Genomic DNA, 18345 nt, shown 5'->3' on the forward strand with positions numbered 1-18345 from the left:
ATCCAGGCGTGGAGATGCGAACAAATTCCGGGGGGCCCAGGAGCCTCAGCAGCCATCCCAAGCTCAAGGTCCAGCCACAGCAGCCTCGGTTCTTGAGATTGGGACGCAAGTCTTGCAGGTCAGGAGACCACACCTGGTTTCCGCTTCCTCCAGAGTCTCCCATCCACCACATCCTCTAAGAGTAAGCCATCATGCGTCTGAACATGCTGTGATTGCTGCTTTTTATACCCCCCCGTCAACTGATTGATTGAATGTGAAAAGGAAACCCCTGATTGTAAGGGGCAATTTTGGAACACGCGAGATAAATATTAATTATGATGATCATACACATTATTTGTTTACACTTTTTCTAACAGTGACACAGCGCTTTACAGTGACATACAACACATTTAATTCACAGTGATAAAACTAATTAAGCCATAAAACAAACACTTTATAAAACAAAATATATTGGCTCAACCATCTGTCCTAATGGTATACCCTAGTTGCTTGCTGATTCATGGTGACTGCAGTGGGGCTTCTCTCATTCCAAATGCCTCCTTAGATCACAAGAACATAAGGAGTTCATTCAGGTTGAGAGTGATATCATTGTATTTTTTTTTTTTTTTTTTTTTTTTTACCTCCACCTCATGAGAGGGACAAGGAGGCAAAAATGCATCTGCTCTGCCCACTTACATTGGCATGTTATGTTTACCTGCTTTTGGTCACCATAGCCTCCGCTATCTATCTATCTTGAACACATGGCCCTCATCAGATGCACTAAACAGCTGTTTATGTACTTTGGTGATGGTGTGGCTGGATAAGCCCTAACCAAAACACTCCTTGTGAGATGGCTTTGTGAGTGCATGTGAAGTTTCGGAGGCCTTGTTCAGCGAGGTGAGTGTCAAGGACGTATGTGCAGCACCGTATGTACTACGCCCTGCCTGTCTATTGCTTGTCTTTTGATCCTTCAAGGTCAGGCCACAGCTCCACCCATTTCAGTTGGTTACCACTAAAGGGCAGGCCTCAGGCTCAAAAGTCACCAACAGCTCAGAGCACGGGCCGGGCCGGGCCGGGCCTATGACATCTTTTTTGGCTAAGAGAGATCATGATATGTGGCTCTCTCCTCGATTGTCAAGCAGCTCCTGCAGCTCTGTGTAGACTGACTGGATTGACTGCAGCGTGAGGAAGACCGTGCTGAATCGGGTTTCTGCCATCGGTTTGAGAGAGTTGGGGAGCTGACATGCCAGGTTGAATGCTTGCTTTAAATATTTCACTACAGCCTTGGCTGCCAGCAGGGTTTCTGTTACTTCCAGGACCGAATCAGCAAGTTCAGCTGTGTCGAGAGTGTGCCGAAGGACAGTGGCATCATGTCTTTTTTTCTGGGCGAGTTCGTTTTGTGGGACAAATTGTTGACACTTTATTCTTGGAATAATTGTTTTTCCAATGTTGTTGGAATATAACCAATATGCTAAGGTAAGCAGCTTTTTTTTCCTTCACGGAGCTGTTCAGAAATTATTCTCATCTCTGTAATTTCTTTTTCTCCTTGTGTAGACATCTGAGTGATTTTGAACATTAATTAGGGCTCCAAATGGTTCCTGAGCGCGGCACTGCTGCTGCTCACCGCTCCCTCAGGGGATGGGTCAAATCCGGAGAACAAATTTCACACACTCAGGTGTGTGACAATCAGTGGAACTTTAACTTTAGGGCCATGGGCCTGTGTCTCTTCGCCTCTACTTGGGCTGGGCTGGGCCAAGGGCACACCACGGGCCTACTAGGGCCTCGGGCCTAGTTTTAGGCCCGAATCTGACCTTTACTTACCACCTTGGTTGGCTGGGGCCCCCTACTTCTCTGCATGGGTGGCCTAGGTTCTAAATAAGTAGGCGGGCTACAGCAACTAACCTTTAGCCGCTCAGGATCAGTGTGGCTGGGAAGAGGTTATGTCGTGTGACAGGGCATTCATTCATTAGGCTCCACTCACTGTTCATAAAGAGTCCATTAGAGGCCTGAGCCTGTGTGAAAATAGAACAAAGGTTACAATATTGTAACCCTAGCTCTATTAGAACAGGCAAACCCCTCTACCTAGGGGCCCTGTCATTTCTACACCCCTTGCCGAAGAGAGTGTAGGATGTCGGATGACAGGAATCCACCTGTTTCTATACTGTGATGTACAAGCATTTGGATAGGCACATCTTGATTGGCCGGTTACATTTAAGCTTTTCTTAGTGTGCAAATGCGTGCTTGTGATTAGAGGAGTATTACCCAAGGAGTCCCATAGACGGTTCCATCTGTGCTTATAGAATTTAGGGTAACAATATCATAACCTTCGATTCTGATTAAGTTTCTTGCTGAGTAGCCTACTACCCATTTAATCCTGAGCACATCCAGACACATTAGATAAATGGCAGATGGAGTATTTTCACCTTCACGTTGTTTTTTTTTTTGGTTTGTTTTCTGTTCTTTGGTTCTGTATACACTTAGAATGTTACTACTGTTGACTGTTACCTTCGTCCTGGTTTACTAGAACTCTTCTGTAACTCTTAATTACCATTGCTGGTATTTAATTTCCCTCTGCAACTCTGAACTACCATGGTTGGTACCTAAAAAGAAACTGTAAGATGTCAATATTGTCCTTTCACTGTAAACTTAATACTTTTCATCAGCACTTTACTGTTAAAAAAAAAAATCCATAGGCATTACATTGGCACTCTATGTAGGCAATATTGAATATTTAAAATAGGCTAAACAGCACTTTATCTAAGCACAATAGGTGCATTTTACCTCACTGTAAACTTAATACTTTCATCAGCACTATACTGTTTAAAGAAAATGGGAAAAAAAATCATAGGCATTGCATTGGCACTTTATGTAGGCAACACTGAATATTTATAATAGGCTAAACTGCACTTTATATGGGCACACTAGGTGCATTTTGCCCTGCACTTCACAGTAGGAATAATTTTTTATACTGTGTACATATGTATGTATGTATGACACTAGCTATGTTTCCATCCAAAAGTGATTCGAATCATTGGGAAATGTGCATTAAAAGAAATACGAATCCTGAGTGTTTCCATTAAATTTACGGACTTTGGTGAAAACTACTAACTCGCGCGAGTTTTCCGCAGAACCAGAAACAAAACAAGTCTCGCATTCTTCTTCTTCTACGTTTTCTGGCAGTTGGCAACCAGCTTGTAAATGCATTACCACCTTCCCGACCCAGAGTGTGGATATCACCATGGAGAGAGGTGCGCTACAGTCAGACTTAATTCGAACATAACTTTTTCCATCCCCCGTTTTGCAAATCAACATTTTTTCCAATCAACCAAAACCCGGCTAAAGTGAGCGTATTTTTGTTTGTGTGAATCAGGGGATTTTATTTCGAATTTTGGCATTTCCATCATAATTTTCCGATGCGGTACTTCTAGATGCGCATCTAAACAGGCTGATGGAAACATGACTCTTGTGTGGTGTGCTGTGCATGTTGAGTGGTATCATATGCCGTATAGCATTATGTGCCGTGCAGCGTGCGGGGCATACATGTGCATGTCACGTGAGACGTTATATATGTGTCTGTATATGATGTGTCTGTATCTGATGTTGTGTGCTCCTTTGTGTTAATTGTGGATTGTGTATTTTGTTGTGTTTCATGTTTTATGTTAGAGGACTACAGATGGAAATTAGCCTTTAGTTAAATCTGGTGCAAACATCTTATTGTTTTGTAAACAACTAATGTATGTGCACGTTGTCCTTTTTATAAACTAAATAAACTAAACTAAGCTTCCAGTGTTATAACTAAATATATTTGGAGATCAGAACTGCACTGTATAATATTGCTATAGATTACAGAGAAATAGAAACTGTCAGTATAGAAAAGTAAAGATTGGTTGACAATGTAAAAATGTATATATACATATATAAAAAAAGGAAAGTATTTTATTTTGTTCTGTTGAATTCAACAAGTAGTCTGTGTCTTGTATCTTACCCTGTCCCTCCTGCTCATTCTCCATGACCTCAGCCTGAGTAATCCACTCCATATAGCCCTTGAGGTCTTCATCCAGCTGCTGGGTTTCCCTCAGCTTCTGAAACTCTCCACGGGACTTGGCCTTCTCTCGCTCTTTTGTGAACTCACTAGAAGGGAAACAAGACACTGAATCTGAATTAAAAAGACAGAGCACACTAAGAGATAATGTGAAGAGCAGACAGAAAAGATCGCAGGGTGAAATGGACAAAGCAAAGAGTAAATCATGATTATGCAAAATAAATGTATGGAAGGGTAGTAGATAAATTTACGGTATTCCTACCCACTAAGAACACCCAAAACGAGGTTGAGCACGAAGAAGGAGCCAACCAGGATAAGTGTGGTAAAATAGATCCATGGCCATTCCATTCCTATGGCATCATTTACCTGTCACACAAAGCACACATTTTTGTCTTTATCAAATAACTAAAAACATGTAACTTACATTTTGTAATAACCAACAATTAAATGCCATATTTGCCAGAAAAAGTGGAGTTAAAGGCAAATACACTTTTATTGCTTGACTCTGTACACAGAGTTAGGCAAAATATCAGTATCCTACTACTATAACTGGAAAGTGGTTTGTGTGTAAAATTGTAAATAAAAACAATACAAAAATAGTCAGCATGTGTTATTAACCAAACATCAAGTTGTACATAGCTTTAAAATGAATTGCTTTCTTACACTGTAGGTAGTAGTTATCATTCAATCAATCATAATTTATTTAACTCATGAAAATAATAAATGGTACAACTCCAGTGAAATGGGATCCCATCAGCTCCTTTAACTTGTGCACTGTGATTTAGTGTTTTTTTTTTTAAGTCTTATTCCATGGATTCTGGTTGTGGAATGATAGCAAAAATCAATGTTACTCAACTTCTAACAATCTATGCATGAAAAGATACAGCAATTACTATATCCCACCATTAATTTTTTTCATAAATTTTTGTTGATCCAAAATTTGTTTACCCTTCAGTAGTCATCACACAAAAGACATTTACATACCACATCCCATGAAAAAACCATGACATTATAAATGATATGAGATAGCATAGGTCTTAATAATCCGAAGACTCACCTGTGGGCCCTGGTATGGTTTATTAAATGATTATGATATGTTGTGCTATATAAACAACTGCTGTGATGAAGTGGTTAACTCATACAACCTGTCATTAGAAAGCTACGCTTCTTGTGGTTTGATTGATGCCAGCAAATTGAAGATACAACCACCACAGCAGGCTCAATAAATGCTTCTGCCAGACAAACAACAAACAAATGGATTTAACTCACCTATCATGCTTCATAGTAGTGCACAGATCAAATAATATTCCAGCAAGAATAGTTCTCATACATTCACAAAGGTCTAGATGATCTAAATCCAGTGAAATATTTAGTACAAACATATTATTACATCCATAGATATCAACAGAATGTCATTGCATCATTTTAAATGTTAATATTTCTCTTCACTGTCTTCATAACTCCGTATTGCATGCAAATATGTTGACATCACCATACCAAAATGTTTGCTGAATTCCAAACTTTTGACTGACACCTCACTTGAGCCAACGTGAGCTTCCATGTCCTCTCCACAGCCTACAATAGCCAATGAGAGACTGTATTGAAAGGAAGGGCCTGCCTCACTTCTCAGGTTACAGAGGCAATTAATAGAAGGCCAACTGCTGAGTTATGATTCTTATAATCAATGACACTTCTGACCTTGACCGCTGTTTTCTACTCATTTTTGGCATCATAGACTGTTCTAAATGTACTTAAAGGATGGACAAATGGCTCCTCTGTTGTCTTAAGGGAAAAAAACAATATCAGTTTGGGTTTTCTAGAAGTGTTTTTCTGTACACTAAGCACTTAAATGGACATTTCTATTTTTTGTTGATTTGTTTTTCACTCTTAATCACAATATCCTCAACTGTAGAGCTGTTGAGCCACAGTTTTAGATTTGTGCAATAGCAAGTTCCAGAGCCACCGTTTTAGACATACGCATGTGCAAACTTGTCAGGGTATCTGTCAATTTCTTTTTTACTTTGGCCCATCAGAGGCCCACAATCCCATGTCAGTCAAAAATGTATCAATTTTTGAAGCCAATCACTTTACAGTAGTGGGACTAGTCAACATTTAATGTAGCTAGCTACACTAGCACTGCGTATCATCTCCCTGATTACCACAGAATATAGTAACTTCAACCACGACCATTTCACTTTCACTTTACTCATTTCAGGAGAACTACCACGAGAAAGTATGTTTTATTATTGGATAGTTAAGGGGCAATGGACCATAGCTGTTTGTTTCTGGCTGCCAGAGTTAGCTAGTGTAGTTAGCACACTAATTAAGTTAGCTGAAAAGTTGTCTATTTGTACATCAAAATGCTGATTAAAAATGTTGCTGTCAGTTCATACTTTGTCAAGGGATAATGTCCATACGGACAAGTGCACCTGTTTGGAGGGCAGGGGCACTAAACCCTTGGGAACAAGTATGGAGCTAGATTCTCAGCACAGTGGAGGTCGAGCTTTCTCAGGGAGCCCTTGTGACTAAGTCATTTTAAAATTCACAACTGTAAAATAACACATATGCTATGCATAATCAATCAATCAGTCAAAGAATTTTATTTATAAAGCCCAATATCACAAATCACAATTTGCCTCAGAGGGCTTTACAGCATATGACATCCCCCTGTCCTTAGGACCCTCGCAGCGGATAAGGAAAAACTCCCCCCAAAAAACCCTTTAACGGGGGAAAAAAATGGTAGAAACCTCAGGAAGAGCAACTGAGGACTAACACAACAGACTCCCCCAAACTTTAATTGAGACGTGGCGCCGTGCGCCCTGAGAAGTACAGGTAGCTGGCCGCCCCTCTCTTCCTTTCGCTTCCTCCTAGAGGCAACATTCAGGTTGGCGTGGCAGAGAAAATTGTTTGGTGCGGTCAAGAGTGTGGTGCACAAGCCTCCCCAAGCCTGAGCACTAGGGATGCGCAGAGATGTCATGATCTGTATCTGTATCTGTATCTGTATCTGTATTTGTATCTGTTCAACCAGCAAAATTATCTGTATCTGTATTTGGATAAAAACCAGAAGTCGGCGTGGCTTATACCAGAAGTTGTGTTACATTGTATTTTCTAACTTTATAATGCTATTTCTGAGCATTCAAAGCATTAAATAGATTTAATATTGGCATATAATAAGTTCTGAAATATATTTCCATATCCTCATACTTCACTTTTCAATAATAATAATGATAATAATAACTAGAACTGCAAGCAGTTATGAACGGGGTCCAAGCCTCCCCACACAACTCGGCCTACATGCCCCATGGAGCCCACGATAGTTTGCCCCAAAGGACGATGGGCTCGGGGCAAACGTCAGGACACAGGCCAACGTCTGAGCTGCAGTATTCACCGTAATGGGAAGTGCACTGGAAGTGCCAAAGGCTGAATGCGTTTGTTGTAATAAGTCAAGCCGACTTTGACCAATCATTACCAAATTTGGCAGCTGGCCTCAGGACTGACCCCACATCATCCTCACCAAATTTCACAGAAGTGGGTGTGGCCTATGTCAGCAATATATAAAGTTTATGGATATGTTGTGTTACACCTGCAAACATAATAACAACCCACAAGCGTAATAAACCACAAACGTAATACAAATCTGCAGCTTTGAATGAAATAATCCCACAAATGTAATAAATTTCCCACAAATGTAATAGCAGCTGCCTACTACAAACGTAACACACAATTTTCCGCAAATGTAATAACTATTACATTTGCAGGAAATTATTACATATGTGGGAAGGTTAAAATCTAAACTGTAATAACTTCCCACAAATGTAATATAAGACTGAATAATGGTCTTTGTGGTTGTTGTGGCCTACAGTACCTGTTCAGCACCTTGGACAGCGGAGCTGCGGGATGGGTTGGCTCTCATAGGGGGTCAGGTGCAGGTTGTAAGGTTTTAAAAACCATGGTTTACAATAACTTAATCCTCCTCCACTCAAAAATGTGTTTTCTTCTTGTTCCTACAGATGAATGTTTGAGCCTCACTATGCAGAATGATGTATGTGCAGAGCTTGACACTTGAAGGCTGTTTTCACATTTATCTGCTGAAAATGCTCATATGATTTTAAGGGCTAGGGCTATGAGCCTATGTTGGTGGCTTATGTAGCCAATGTTTGAACCATTTAATTAAAATATGTCTGCATATCAAAAGCCAAAAACTTGAATATGTCGTTCATTCTTTGAAGTAATGAAAACATTTTTCAAGATTTAAGACTGGTCCGTGTACTTTTTGATAGTAACATGGAGCAAGACAGCTCTGTTTGTGGGCGTGCATGTGTGTTTGAGTTATATTATTGTATGTGTGATTTTGTATATGTGTGTATATGTGTGTATATGTGGAAGAAATAATTAAAAGAAAAATCATAATAATAGTAATAATAATAATGGTTAAAATAATTGTGATTATCATCACAATTAAGTTATCTTTTTTTTGATGAAAATAAATGATAATTTAATCATTAAAGATTCCTTCAAGACATGTTTTAACGTATATAAATGTTTCTCCTTGAATAATCATGTATGATATTTTTTTCCACAAAAAAATCAGTTATCTTGTTAAAATCCTTAAAATGACATCTACACCTTCTCCCTCATTAAAAATGCTAGAATCTATCAATATGCCAATTTTATTCTTCATCCCAAAGGTTTCACTGTTAAGTCCATTCTCAATATATGTGCACTGGAGGCTTCAAGTTTCCACATCACACTTGTGTAAGTTGAACATTGGACCATGACTGGCTTCTAAAATATTTGTGATGTCACAAATCATGCTTGTAGCCCTTCCAAAGAATGAACGACATATTCAAGTTTTTGGCTTTTGATATGCAGACATATTTTAATTAAATAGTTCAAACATAGGCCACATAAGCCACCAACATAGGCTCGTAGCCCTAGCCCTTAAAATCATATGAGCATTTTCAGCAGATAAATGTGAAAACAGCCTTCGAGTGTCAAGCTTTGCACATACATCATTCTGCACAGTGAGGCTCAAACATTCATCTGTAGGAACAAGAAGAAAACACATTTTTGAGTGGAGGAGGATTAAGTTATTGTAAACCATGGTTTTTAAAACCTTACGACCTGCACCTGACCCCCTATGAGAGCCAACCTATCCCGCAGCGCTGCTGTCCAAGGTGCTGAACAGGTACTGTAGGCCAGATGCTGCAGAGAAATCCGTATTAACAAGAGGCAGAAGGAAATAAAATAAATCCAATTAAACGACATATTTGCTGCCACAGAGTAATTCTGTGAACTGACAAGGACTGACCAGTTTGTGTGTGTGTATGTGTGTGTTTCTGTAAGTTATTTCTAACTTACTCAGAACGCTGCTCTGTCACTTTCTGACCTGCCCCACCCAACCTGCGTGTTACTTGTCAACACACGCATCACTATTGGCAGGTGTATAAGTAAACAAAGAAACAACAACAACCACAAAGACCATTATTCAGTCTCATATTACAATTGTGGTAAGTTATTACAGTTTAGATTTTCACCTTCCCACACATGTAATAATTTCCTGCAAATGTAATAGTTATTACATTTGCGGAAAATTGTGTGTTACGTTTGTAATAGGCAGCTGCTATTACGTTTGTGGGAAATTTATTACATTTGCGGGATTATTATATTCAAAGCTGCAGATTTGTATTACGTTTGTGGTTTATTATGTTTGTGGGCTGTTATTACATTTGTGGGTGTAACAATGTGATTTAAAATTTGGAAGTAACAGGAAAAAACGCGTTTGCATCTGTTATAGCACCACCTAGTGGAGTATCTGCAAAATTTGTGTATGGTAGGTCTGTGTCCTATTCTACATGTACTCTATAAGTATCACAGCCCTCAGGACAATAGTTCAGCTGAAATAAAAGTTTATTTTGTTTATCTTGTAATAAGCGACGCCCACTTCCACCAGTCATGACCACCTTCAATATATGGCCTCAGGAATGGCCCTACATCATACCCACCAAATTTCATAAAAATCGGTGTAGCCATTGAGGAAATATAAACTTCCCATGTTTATAGCGCCCCCTAGTGGCCAATGTTCATTAACTTTAATTAACACCCTCACAGTCACATACATAAGGATCTCAGGTTTGGCTTTCATAGCTTTTAATTTGACAAAGATATGGAACAGTTTGCGTTTTCATAGCTAGCTACAAAAATTTGTTAGTCAATAATTCGTATATTTTTTTACCAGGCAAAATTCTTTTGATAACTTTAGATCAAGTCCATCTTGTGAGTCTAGGTGCCAAATTTCATGCAGTTTGGTCAAAATCTCTAGGAGGAGTTCGAAAAAGTAGATTTTGGAGTTTTTGGCATTTTTGGCAGGAAAAAGTTAGGCAGAAGAGAGTGGGGCCATGCACACGTGATGCAGCTCCATTCAGGGAATCCATGGATATAAGGCTTTTGAATGTGTGACATACGTTGTGGGAGTTACATGCCAAAACGCATTGGCCTTGATTGTAGCACCCCCTGCACCACCCTCGTGTGCACAATGTAGCCTGCAGCACCACTTTTACTTACGGAAAAATAATAATGAGATGTATAAGAACAATAATAATAATAATAATTAAAGCTGCAAGCAGCTGTGATCGGGCCCTTGCTCTCCCGTGCCACCGCGGGGGGCCAGGAGCATGCATGAGTGAAGCAGTTATATGAAAACTCAGAGAAAGTTAACCCTGACGTGGTGTGACGTTTTATTCCTACTCCAAAAAAAACCCTATGGGGAGGGTTTTTTGAAAATTCCCCCCCATGGGCGACGCCCCTATCAGATGTAAGAGCTCGCCATTCTTGATCTGTGTATCAATTTTCATGAGGATATGAGGCCGTTGAAGCCATCAAAAAGCCAAACGTATTTGGTGGTAAGCGAGATGCCATAGCGGCCACGCCCCTTGACATAGAGAAAAGCTTTTAATAACTTTTGATCAGCATGGTGTCAGAATGATCTGTACCAAATCTGAAGTTGACTGGACAAAATCTGTAGGAGGAGTTTGTTAAAATACAAAGTTGTGGAAATCATAAAATCGCCACCAAAATGAAAATAAAAATGGCCGACTTCCTGTTTGGAGTAGACCATTGATGGCAGAGAATTTTTTGTGCGTCTGGGCAACATACACATGTGTACTGATTTTGATGTTCCTACTCCCAAAAAAAACCCCAATGATGAGGGGTTTTTGAAAATTGAGGGGGCACTATAGACGCATTTTGTCCAACCTATGGGTGACGCCCCTATCAGATGTGTATCAATTTTAATGAGGAGATGAGGTTGTTGAAGCGATCAAAAAGCCAAACGTATTTGGTGGCGAGGGATCGATAGTCACCACGGCGCCACAGGAACACCATTAGACGTAGCTTCACAGCGTTCATAAGGTAGCTTCACCAACTTGTTCTGCATGCATTAGAAGTGGAATGAAGTTGATGCGGTTAAGTTTGTGGCATTAGTACCTGTTAAAGTAAAAAGTGATCACTTCCTGTTACCACCGGGGGGCACTATGAATAAGGTGGGATATTAACATATCGGGGCGTTTGGGGCGGAACCATCATCATGTCCAGCAAGTCTGAAGCTGCTGAGATCAAGTATGTGGGCGGGAGAACCGTTTGAAATTCAATGGCAAGAAAATGAAAAGTCGCCAAAATTTGTCACGTCCTAATGGCCACGCCCCTTGACATAGAGAAAAGCTTTTAATAACTTTTGATCAGCATGTTCTCAGGGTGATCTGTTGCCAATTTGAAGTCGATCGGACGAAATCCCTAGGAGTTCGTTCGTTCAAATTTAAGTTGTGGAAATCGCCGTAACGAAAAAATTCAAAACAAAATAGCCGACTTCCTGTTGGGATTTTACCATGACGTCAGGAGAGTTTTTGTATGATGGTACACACGTGTCATAGCAGCCACGCCCTTTGACCTACAGACATGCAGAGCACAACTTTTGATCAGCATGGTGTCTGGATGATGTCTAAAAAATTTGAAGTCGATTGGATGAAATCCCTAGGATTAGTTCGTTAAAACACAACATGTGGAAATCACGCCAAAATGGCAAGTCAAAATCAAAATGGCTGACTTCCTGTTTGGAGTAGACCATTGGTGCCAGAGACTTTTTTGTGCATCAATTGTGTATCAATTTTCATGAGGATATGAGGTCGCTGAAGCCATCAAAAAGCCAATCGCATTTGGTGGCGAGGGAGGTGCCATAGCGGCCATGCCCCTTGACATAGAGAAAAGCTTTTAATAACTTTTGATCAGCATGTTCTCAGGATGATCTGTTGCCAATTTGAAGTCGATCGGACAAAATCCCTAGGAGTTCGTTCGTTCAAATTTAAGTTGTGGAAATCGCCGTAACGAAAAAATTCAAAACAAAATGGCTGACTTCCTGTTGGGATTTTACCATGACGTCAGGAGAGTTTTTGTATGATGGTACGCATTTGTATCATAGCAGCCACGCCCCTTGACCTACAGACATGCAGAGCACAACTTTTGATCAGCATGGTGTCTGGATGATGTCTAAAAAATTTGAAGTCGATTGGATGAAATCCCTAGGACTAGTTCGTGAAAATAAAACGCGGAAATCACGGCAAAATGACAAGTCAAAATCAAAATGGCTGACTTCCTGTTTGGAGTAGAACATTGGTGCCAGAGACTTTTTTGTGTGACTGGGCAACATACACATATGTACAAATTTTCATGTTCCTACTCCAAAAAAAACCCTATGGGGAGGGGTTTTTGAAAATTTTAAGGGAGCGCTAAAGAGGCATTTTGTCCCCCCCATGGGCGACGCCCCTATCAGATGCAAGAGCTCGCCATTCTTGACCTGTGTATCAATTTTCATGAGGAGATGAGGTCGCTGAAGTCATCAAAAAGCCAAATGTATTTGGTGGCAAAGGATCGATAGTCGCCACGCTGCCACACGGATACTATTAGACATAGCTTCACAGCGTTCATAAGGTAGCTTCACCAACTTGTTCTGCATGCATTAGAAGTGGAATGAAGTTGATGCAGTCAAGTTTGTGTCATCAGTACATGTTAAAGTAAAAACTGGTCATTTCCTGTTACCACCGGGGAGTGCTATGAGTAAGGTAGGATATTGACATATCAGGGTGTTCGGGGCGGAGCCATCATCATCTCCAACAAGTTTGAAGCTGCTCAGATCAAGTATGTGGGTGTGAGGTCTGTTTGAAATTCGATGGCAAGAAAACGAAAAATCGCCAAAATTTGTCATTCCCTAGCGGCCACCATCATTGACATAGACAAAAGCGGCTAACGGGTCCTCGGCGAGGGGGCAAGTCTCTGGCGAGGCGAGTTAATTCCGGCTCGTAGCGGGGAATCACTCGGGGAAAGAAGGGGGTCCTTGTCCTTCTTCTTGAAGCAGGCAGTCCTTGTTATCTACCAAACTTCGCATCCGCGGGCATCCGGGTGAGAGGGTCAATCCGTGGTCTCGTACCGGGCTATTCTGTGTTCCTCAGCGCACAGAGTGAGGGAGAGGAGAGGAGATCAGCTCGACCAGCAAGGGAAATCCGTAGGCCTAAAACGCGTCTAACTGTGCACAGTAATAACTCTTTCTAAAGCGTTCGCCACGTGGGACGAGTTGCTAAGCTTTAGGAACAGTTGTGGGTACTTCTATTAGCTATGAGGATCACAGCCAGAAGCGTTTCCCTCAGGTACGCTCTGTGATGATATACCCCGGCGTGACGTCACCGGTGCGGGGTTGGCCGTGGCGGATTTCACCCAATGGGAGCTGTGTATTTCAGGGGACCTCTGCTGGTCAGCTGGGGTGCTGTGTTGGGGTTTGAATCAGCTGATTCACACAGAGAAAGGGGGTTGACTGATTCCTTTGTTCTTTTGGTTGCCAACATGTGGTCTCAGGCTTTGATTGTTACATGTAGGCCCAAAAGTTTATGGATAAAGTGTAGGCCTTTGTTATAAATCCTTGTCCGGCACAACAGGTCCTCACATCGCTAGGTGCTCGGGGCCTAATAAAAAATCCTTGCATTTCAATAGGGTCCTCGCACCGCTAGGTGCTCGGGCCCTAATAAAAAGTCCTTGCATGTCAATAGGGTCCTCGCACCGCTAGGTGCTCGGGCCCTAATTAAAGCTGCAAGCAGCGATGAACGGGCTCTTGCAGTCCACGTGCATCAGGGCATGCTGCCGTCGGGGGCGTGCACCTAGAAATCTTGTCAGCTGTAATAAATAAAAAAATAAACGTTATCTCTTACTTACATTATCAGTATACAGGTAGGCACCCAACCCACGTATGTATTTTTACAAAAAGTAGAAGCTGAATACACGCCCAATAGTTCAAGGTCTTCTGACTCTTTAAAAGTTGACATGGTGTCTCTAGCTCAAAGTAAGGGGACAAAGTGAGGGACAAGAAGACGTTGAAAGTCGATGAGTTTTGAAGAGGATTTGAAGAATTTCCAATTTACTTCCATACACACTAATTAGACTGCCACCAGAGCGCCACCTATTGGCCGATTTGCACCGAATTTTGGACAAACCCTCATGGGGCCATGGAACACAATTAGCAAAAGTGTTGTGGTAATCCGACTGTATTTGGTGAAAATATGAAAGACTGTCTGTTTTGAAAACAATGTGCAGGAATTTGTAGTTTTATATTTTGGCCATTTTTTGGACGATCAAAAGTCTTTTAATAACTTTTTGTCAAAAGAGTTGACAGATGCTACATGCAAAGTTTGGTGCAAATCGGTCAAATCGCCTAGGAAGAGTTAGAAAAAGTACGTTTTTCATTTGTTGCAATTTAGCAAATGGAAAGTTACTGCGAAAGTGGGCATGGCTTACACCACACAATTCAGCTCAATTCAGAGAACACGCAAATAGAAGGTTTAACAATGTGCAACATATAATGTGGGAGTTATTAGCCAAAAACGTTTTTGCATTGAAAATAGTGCCATCTGCTGGTCATTTTTGGTGTGTGAGTTACAGGGGCCAGTCTTTACCACCCTTATCAATTTTATTTCCATGAGTGTTATGGTGTTGGCACAGTGCCAAATATTAAATCAGACGGCCACCAGAGCGCCACCTAGTGGCGGATCGGTAAGTCCTTCGTCAGATAATCTCAGGAGGGCATTGACAATAATTATACCAAGTTTCGTGTTAATCCGCCTAACCGATGTTGAGATATAAAATACTTCAATTTAAAGAGCGCCACCTTGTGGTAATTTTGCACAGAGCCACAGGGGCTCATGGGAAATGGGTAAGCTGAGTTTCACATCATTTGGATACACCAATGTGGAGATATGCAGCATTTCCTGTTTAGAACAAAATGTGCAGGAAGTTGCTGTTTAATAACTTGAGTAATGTCTGGATTATCGACATTCTTTTAATAACTTTTTGTCAGGAGGGCCCACAGATGCTGTGTGCAAAGTTTCATGCCAATCGGTGAAATTGCCTGGGAGGAGTTCGAAAAAGTAGGTTTGCGACATTTTGCAAATTTGAGAAAAAAAAATGGTGGTGGTCATGTGCATGGCCTATAGCCCTAGATTCAGCACAATTCACTGAACGCGTGGATATAAGATTTTTGAATGTGCAATAAAGTATATGGGAGTTATGAGCCAAAACACACGTTCCTTAAGTATAGCGCCACCTAGTGGTGGAAATTCAGGAAAACAATAGATTATAAAATTTTTCGCCAGGTGTGACTTATATTCCAAGTTTGGTGAGTTTTGGGGTATGTTCAGGCAGTGAAAAATGCGATCATTTGCGACAAAGAAAAAAAAATCATTTGAAAAACAATAGGGACCTCGCAGGTCTGTGACCTGCTCAGGCCCTAATTAAAGCTGCAAGCAGCTGCGATCGGGCCCTTGTTCTCCCGCGTCAACGTGGGGGGGCAGCACGCATCACTGAAGCGGTTATGTGAAAACTCAGACTAAGTTAACCCTGACGTGGTGTGACGTTTCATCTTCCTACTCCAAGATTATCAAAATGGCCGACTTCCTGTTTGGAGTAGACCACTGGTGCCAGAGACTTTTTTGTGCGTCTGGGCAACATACACATATGTACCAATTTTCATCTTCCTACTCCAAAGAAACTCCTATGGGGAGGTGTTTTTGAAAATTTCAAGGGGGCGCTATGGAGGCATTTTGTTCCCCCCATGGGCGATGCCGCTATCAGATGTAAGAGTTCGCCATTCTTGACCTGTGTGTCAATTTTCATGAGCATATGAAGTCGCTGAAGCCATCAAAAAGCCAAACGTATTTGTTGGCGAGGGAGGCGCCATCACGGCCACGCCCCTTGACATCGAGAAAAGCTTTTAATAACTTTTGATCAGCATGGTCTCTGGATGATCTGTGAAAAATTTGAAGTCGATTGGATGAAATCCCTAGGACTAGTTTGTTAAAATACAACATTTGGAAATCACGGCAAAATGACAAGTCAAAATCAAAATGGCCGACTTCCTGTTTGGAGTAGACCATTGGTGCCAGAGACTTTTATGTGTGACTGGGCAACATACACATATGTACAAATTTTCATGTTCCAACTCCAAAAAAACCCTATGGGGAGGGGTTTTTGAAAATTTCAAGGGGGCGCTATAGAGGCATTTTGTCCCCCCCATGGGCAACGCCCCTATCAGATGCAAGAGCTCACCACTCTTGACCTGTGTATCAATTTTCATGAGGAGATGAAGTCACTGAAGCCATCAAAATGCCAAACGTATTTAGTGGCAAGGGATCGATAGTCGCCACACTGCCACATGGACACCATTACACGTAGCTTCACAGTGTTCATAAGGTAGCTTCACCAACTTGTTCTGCATGCATTAGAAGTAGAATGAAGTTGATGCGGTCAAGTTTGTGGCATCAGTACAAGTTAAAGTAAAAACTGGTCACTACCTGTTACCACCGGGGGGCTCTATGAGTAAGGTGGGATATTAACATATCAGGGCGTTCGGGGCGGAGCCATCATCATGTCCAGCAAGTTTGAAGCTGCTGAGATCAAGTATGTGGGCGGGAGAGCCATTCGAAATTCGATGGCAAGAAAACAAAAAGTCGCCAAAATTTGTCACGTCCTAGTGGCCACGCCCCTTGACATGGAGAAAAGCTTTTAATAACTTTGATCAGCATGGTCTCTGCATGTTCTGTAGCTAATTTGAAGTCGATCGGACGAAATCCCTAGGAGGAGTTTGTTCAAATTTAAATTGTGGAAATCGCCGTAACGAAAAAATTCAAAACAAAACAGCTGACTTTCCATTGGGATTTTACCATGACATCAAGAGACTTTTTTGTGCGTCTGGGTATGATACATGTGCGGACCAAATTTCGTTTGCCTACAACAAACTAACCCCAATGGGGAGGGTTTTTTGAAAATTTGTAGAGGGCGCTATTTCGGCATTTCGCGTCGACCATGTGCAACCGCCCAAAAATATCAAATTTCGGATGTGGCTGGACAGATGTGGAAAGTCAGAAGCATTTTGAAATTTGGGAAAGGGGCGAAATTGGGACACGAAATGTCGGAATAATAATAATAATAAACAGCACGATTTCAATCGGGTCCTCTGCGGACGACTTTGTCGTCGCTCTGGCCCTAATAATCATAATAAACAGGGGGATTTCAATCGGCTCCTCCGTGGACGACTTCGTCGTCGCTCGGGCCCTAATAAACAATGCAATTTCAATGGGGTCCTCCACGGACGACTTTGTTGTCGCTTGGACCCTAATTATAGCTGCTGCGCAGCGATGGGTCGGGTCCGGGCATTTTTAGGCAATTCTGAGCAACAGGCAGAAGAATTGGAAGACATTTAGGAATTTAGCAAAACAATCTACTTTTTGCATCAGCTGAGGCTTGAACTCATAATCTCTGAGACTAAGCATCAATTTCTATCTCACTGAGCTAATTAGCCAGCGACAGTTCATGTGTAGCTTCACAAATTGACTAAGCCAGACGTGCAGGTTTAGCAGCTGCCCATGCATGGAAAAGCAGATTTCAAACCACTGTAAAAAATTCAGTTGTCGAAACAAAAATCTGAAAATACACATACTGCATCTAGACAGCATGGAGATGCTGGTAATTTATTTGTAACAATGACTGATTTACTCCATCAGTGAAAAACTGATGTTTAAAATTGCCATTTTTACATTGACTCAAAATGTTGTCAAAAATTCAGTTTTTGAGATAAAATTCTGAAATTTGCCACACATCATCTACTATGAGAATAGGATAGAATTTTGTCATTTTTTCATGAACATTGCAGATTTATTTTGCGACAATTTGCATGTATATGTTTACAGTACCGTGTACAGTCAAACATTTTGATGCATTGTAGGCTCAGTTTT

General features: G+C 41.2%; 1 protein-coding gene across 1 annotated transcript in view; it reads right to left on the minus strand.

Annotated features, from left to right (window-relative positions):
• Nucleotides 1-18345, minus strand: part of LOC125886092 (dihydropyridine-sensitive L-type skeletal muscle calcium channel subunit alpha-1-like) — a 542543-nt gene that overhangs the window by 451640 nt on the left and 72558 nt on the right. Inside the window, exons 7-8 of the mRNA XM_049572040.1 lie at nucleotides 4284-4387; nucleotides 3965-4110 (exon numbers count right to left, since the gene is read on the minus strand). Coding sequence (XP_049427997.1) covers nucleotides 3965-4110; nucleotides 4284-4387 — 250 coding nt within the window. The remainder of the gene's footprint in view (nucleotides 1-3964; nucleotides 4111-4283; nucleotides 4388-18345) is intronic.

Source organism: Epinephelus fuscoguttatus, linkage group LG1, assembly GCF_011397635.1.
Source record: "Epinephelus fuscoguttatus linkage group LG1, E.fuscoguttatus.final_Chr_v1".
In the NCBI taxonomy this organism is placed as follows: Eukaryota; Metazoa; Chordata; class Actinopteri; order Perciformes; family Serranidae; genus Epinephelus; species Epinephelus fuscoguttatus.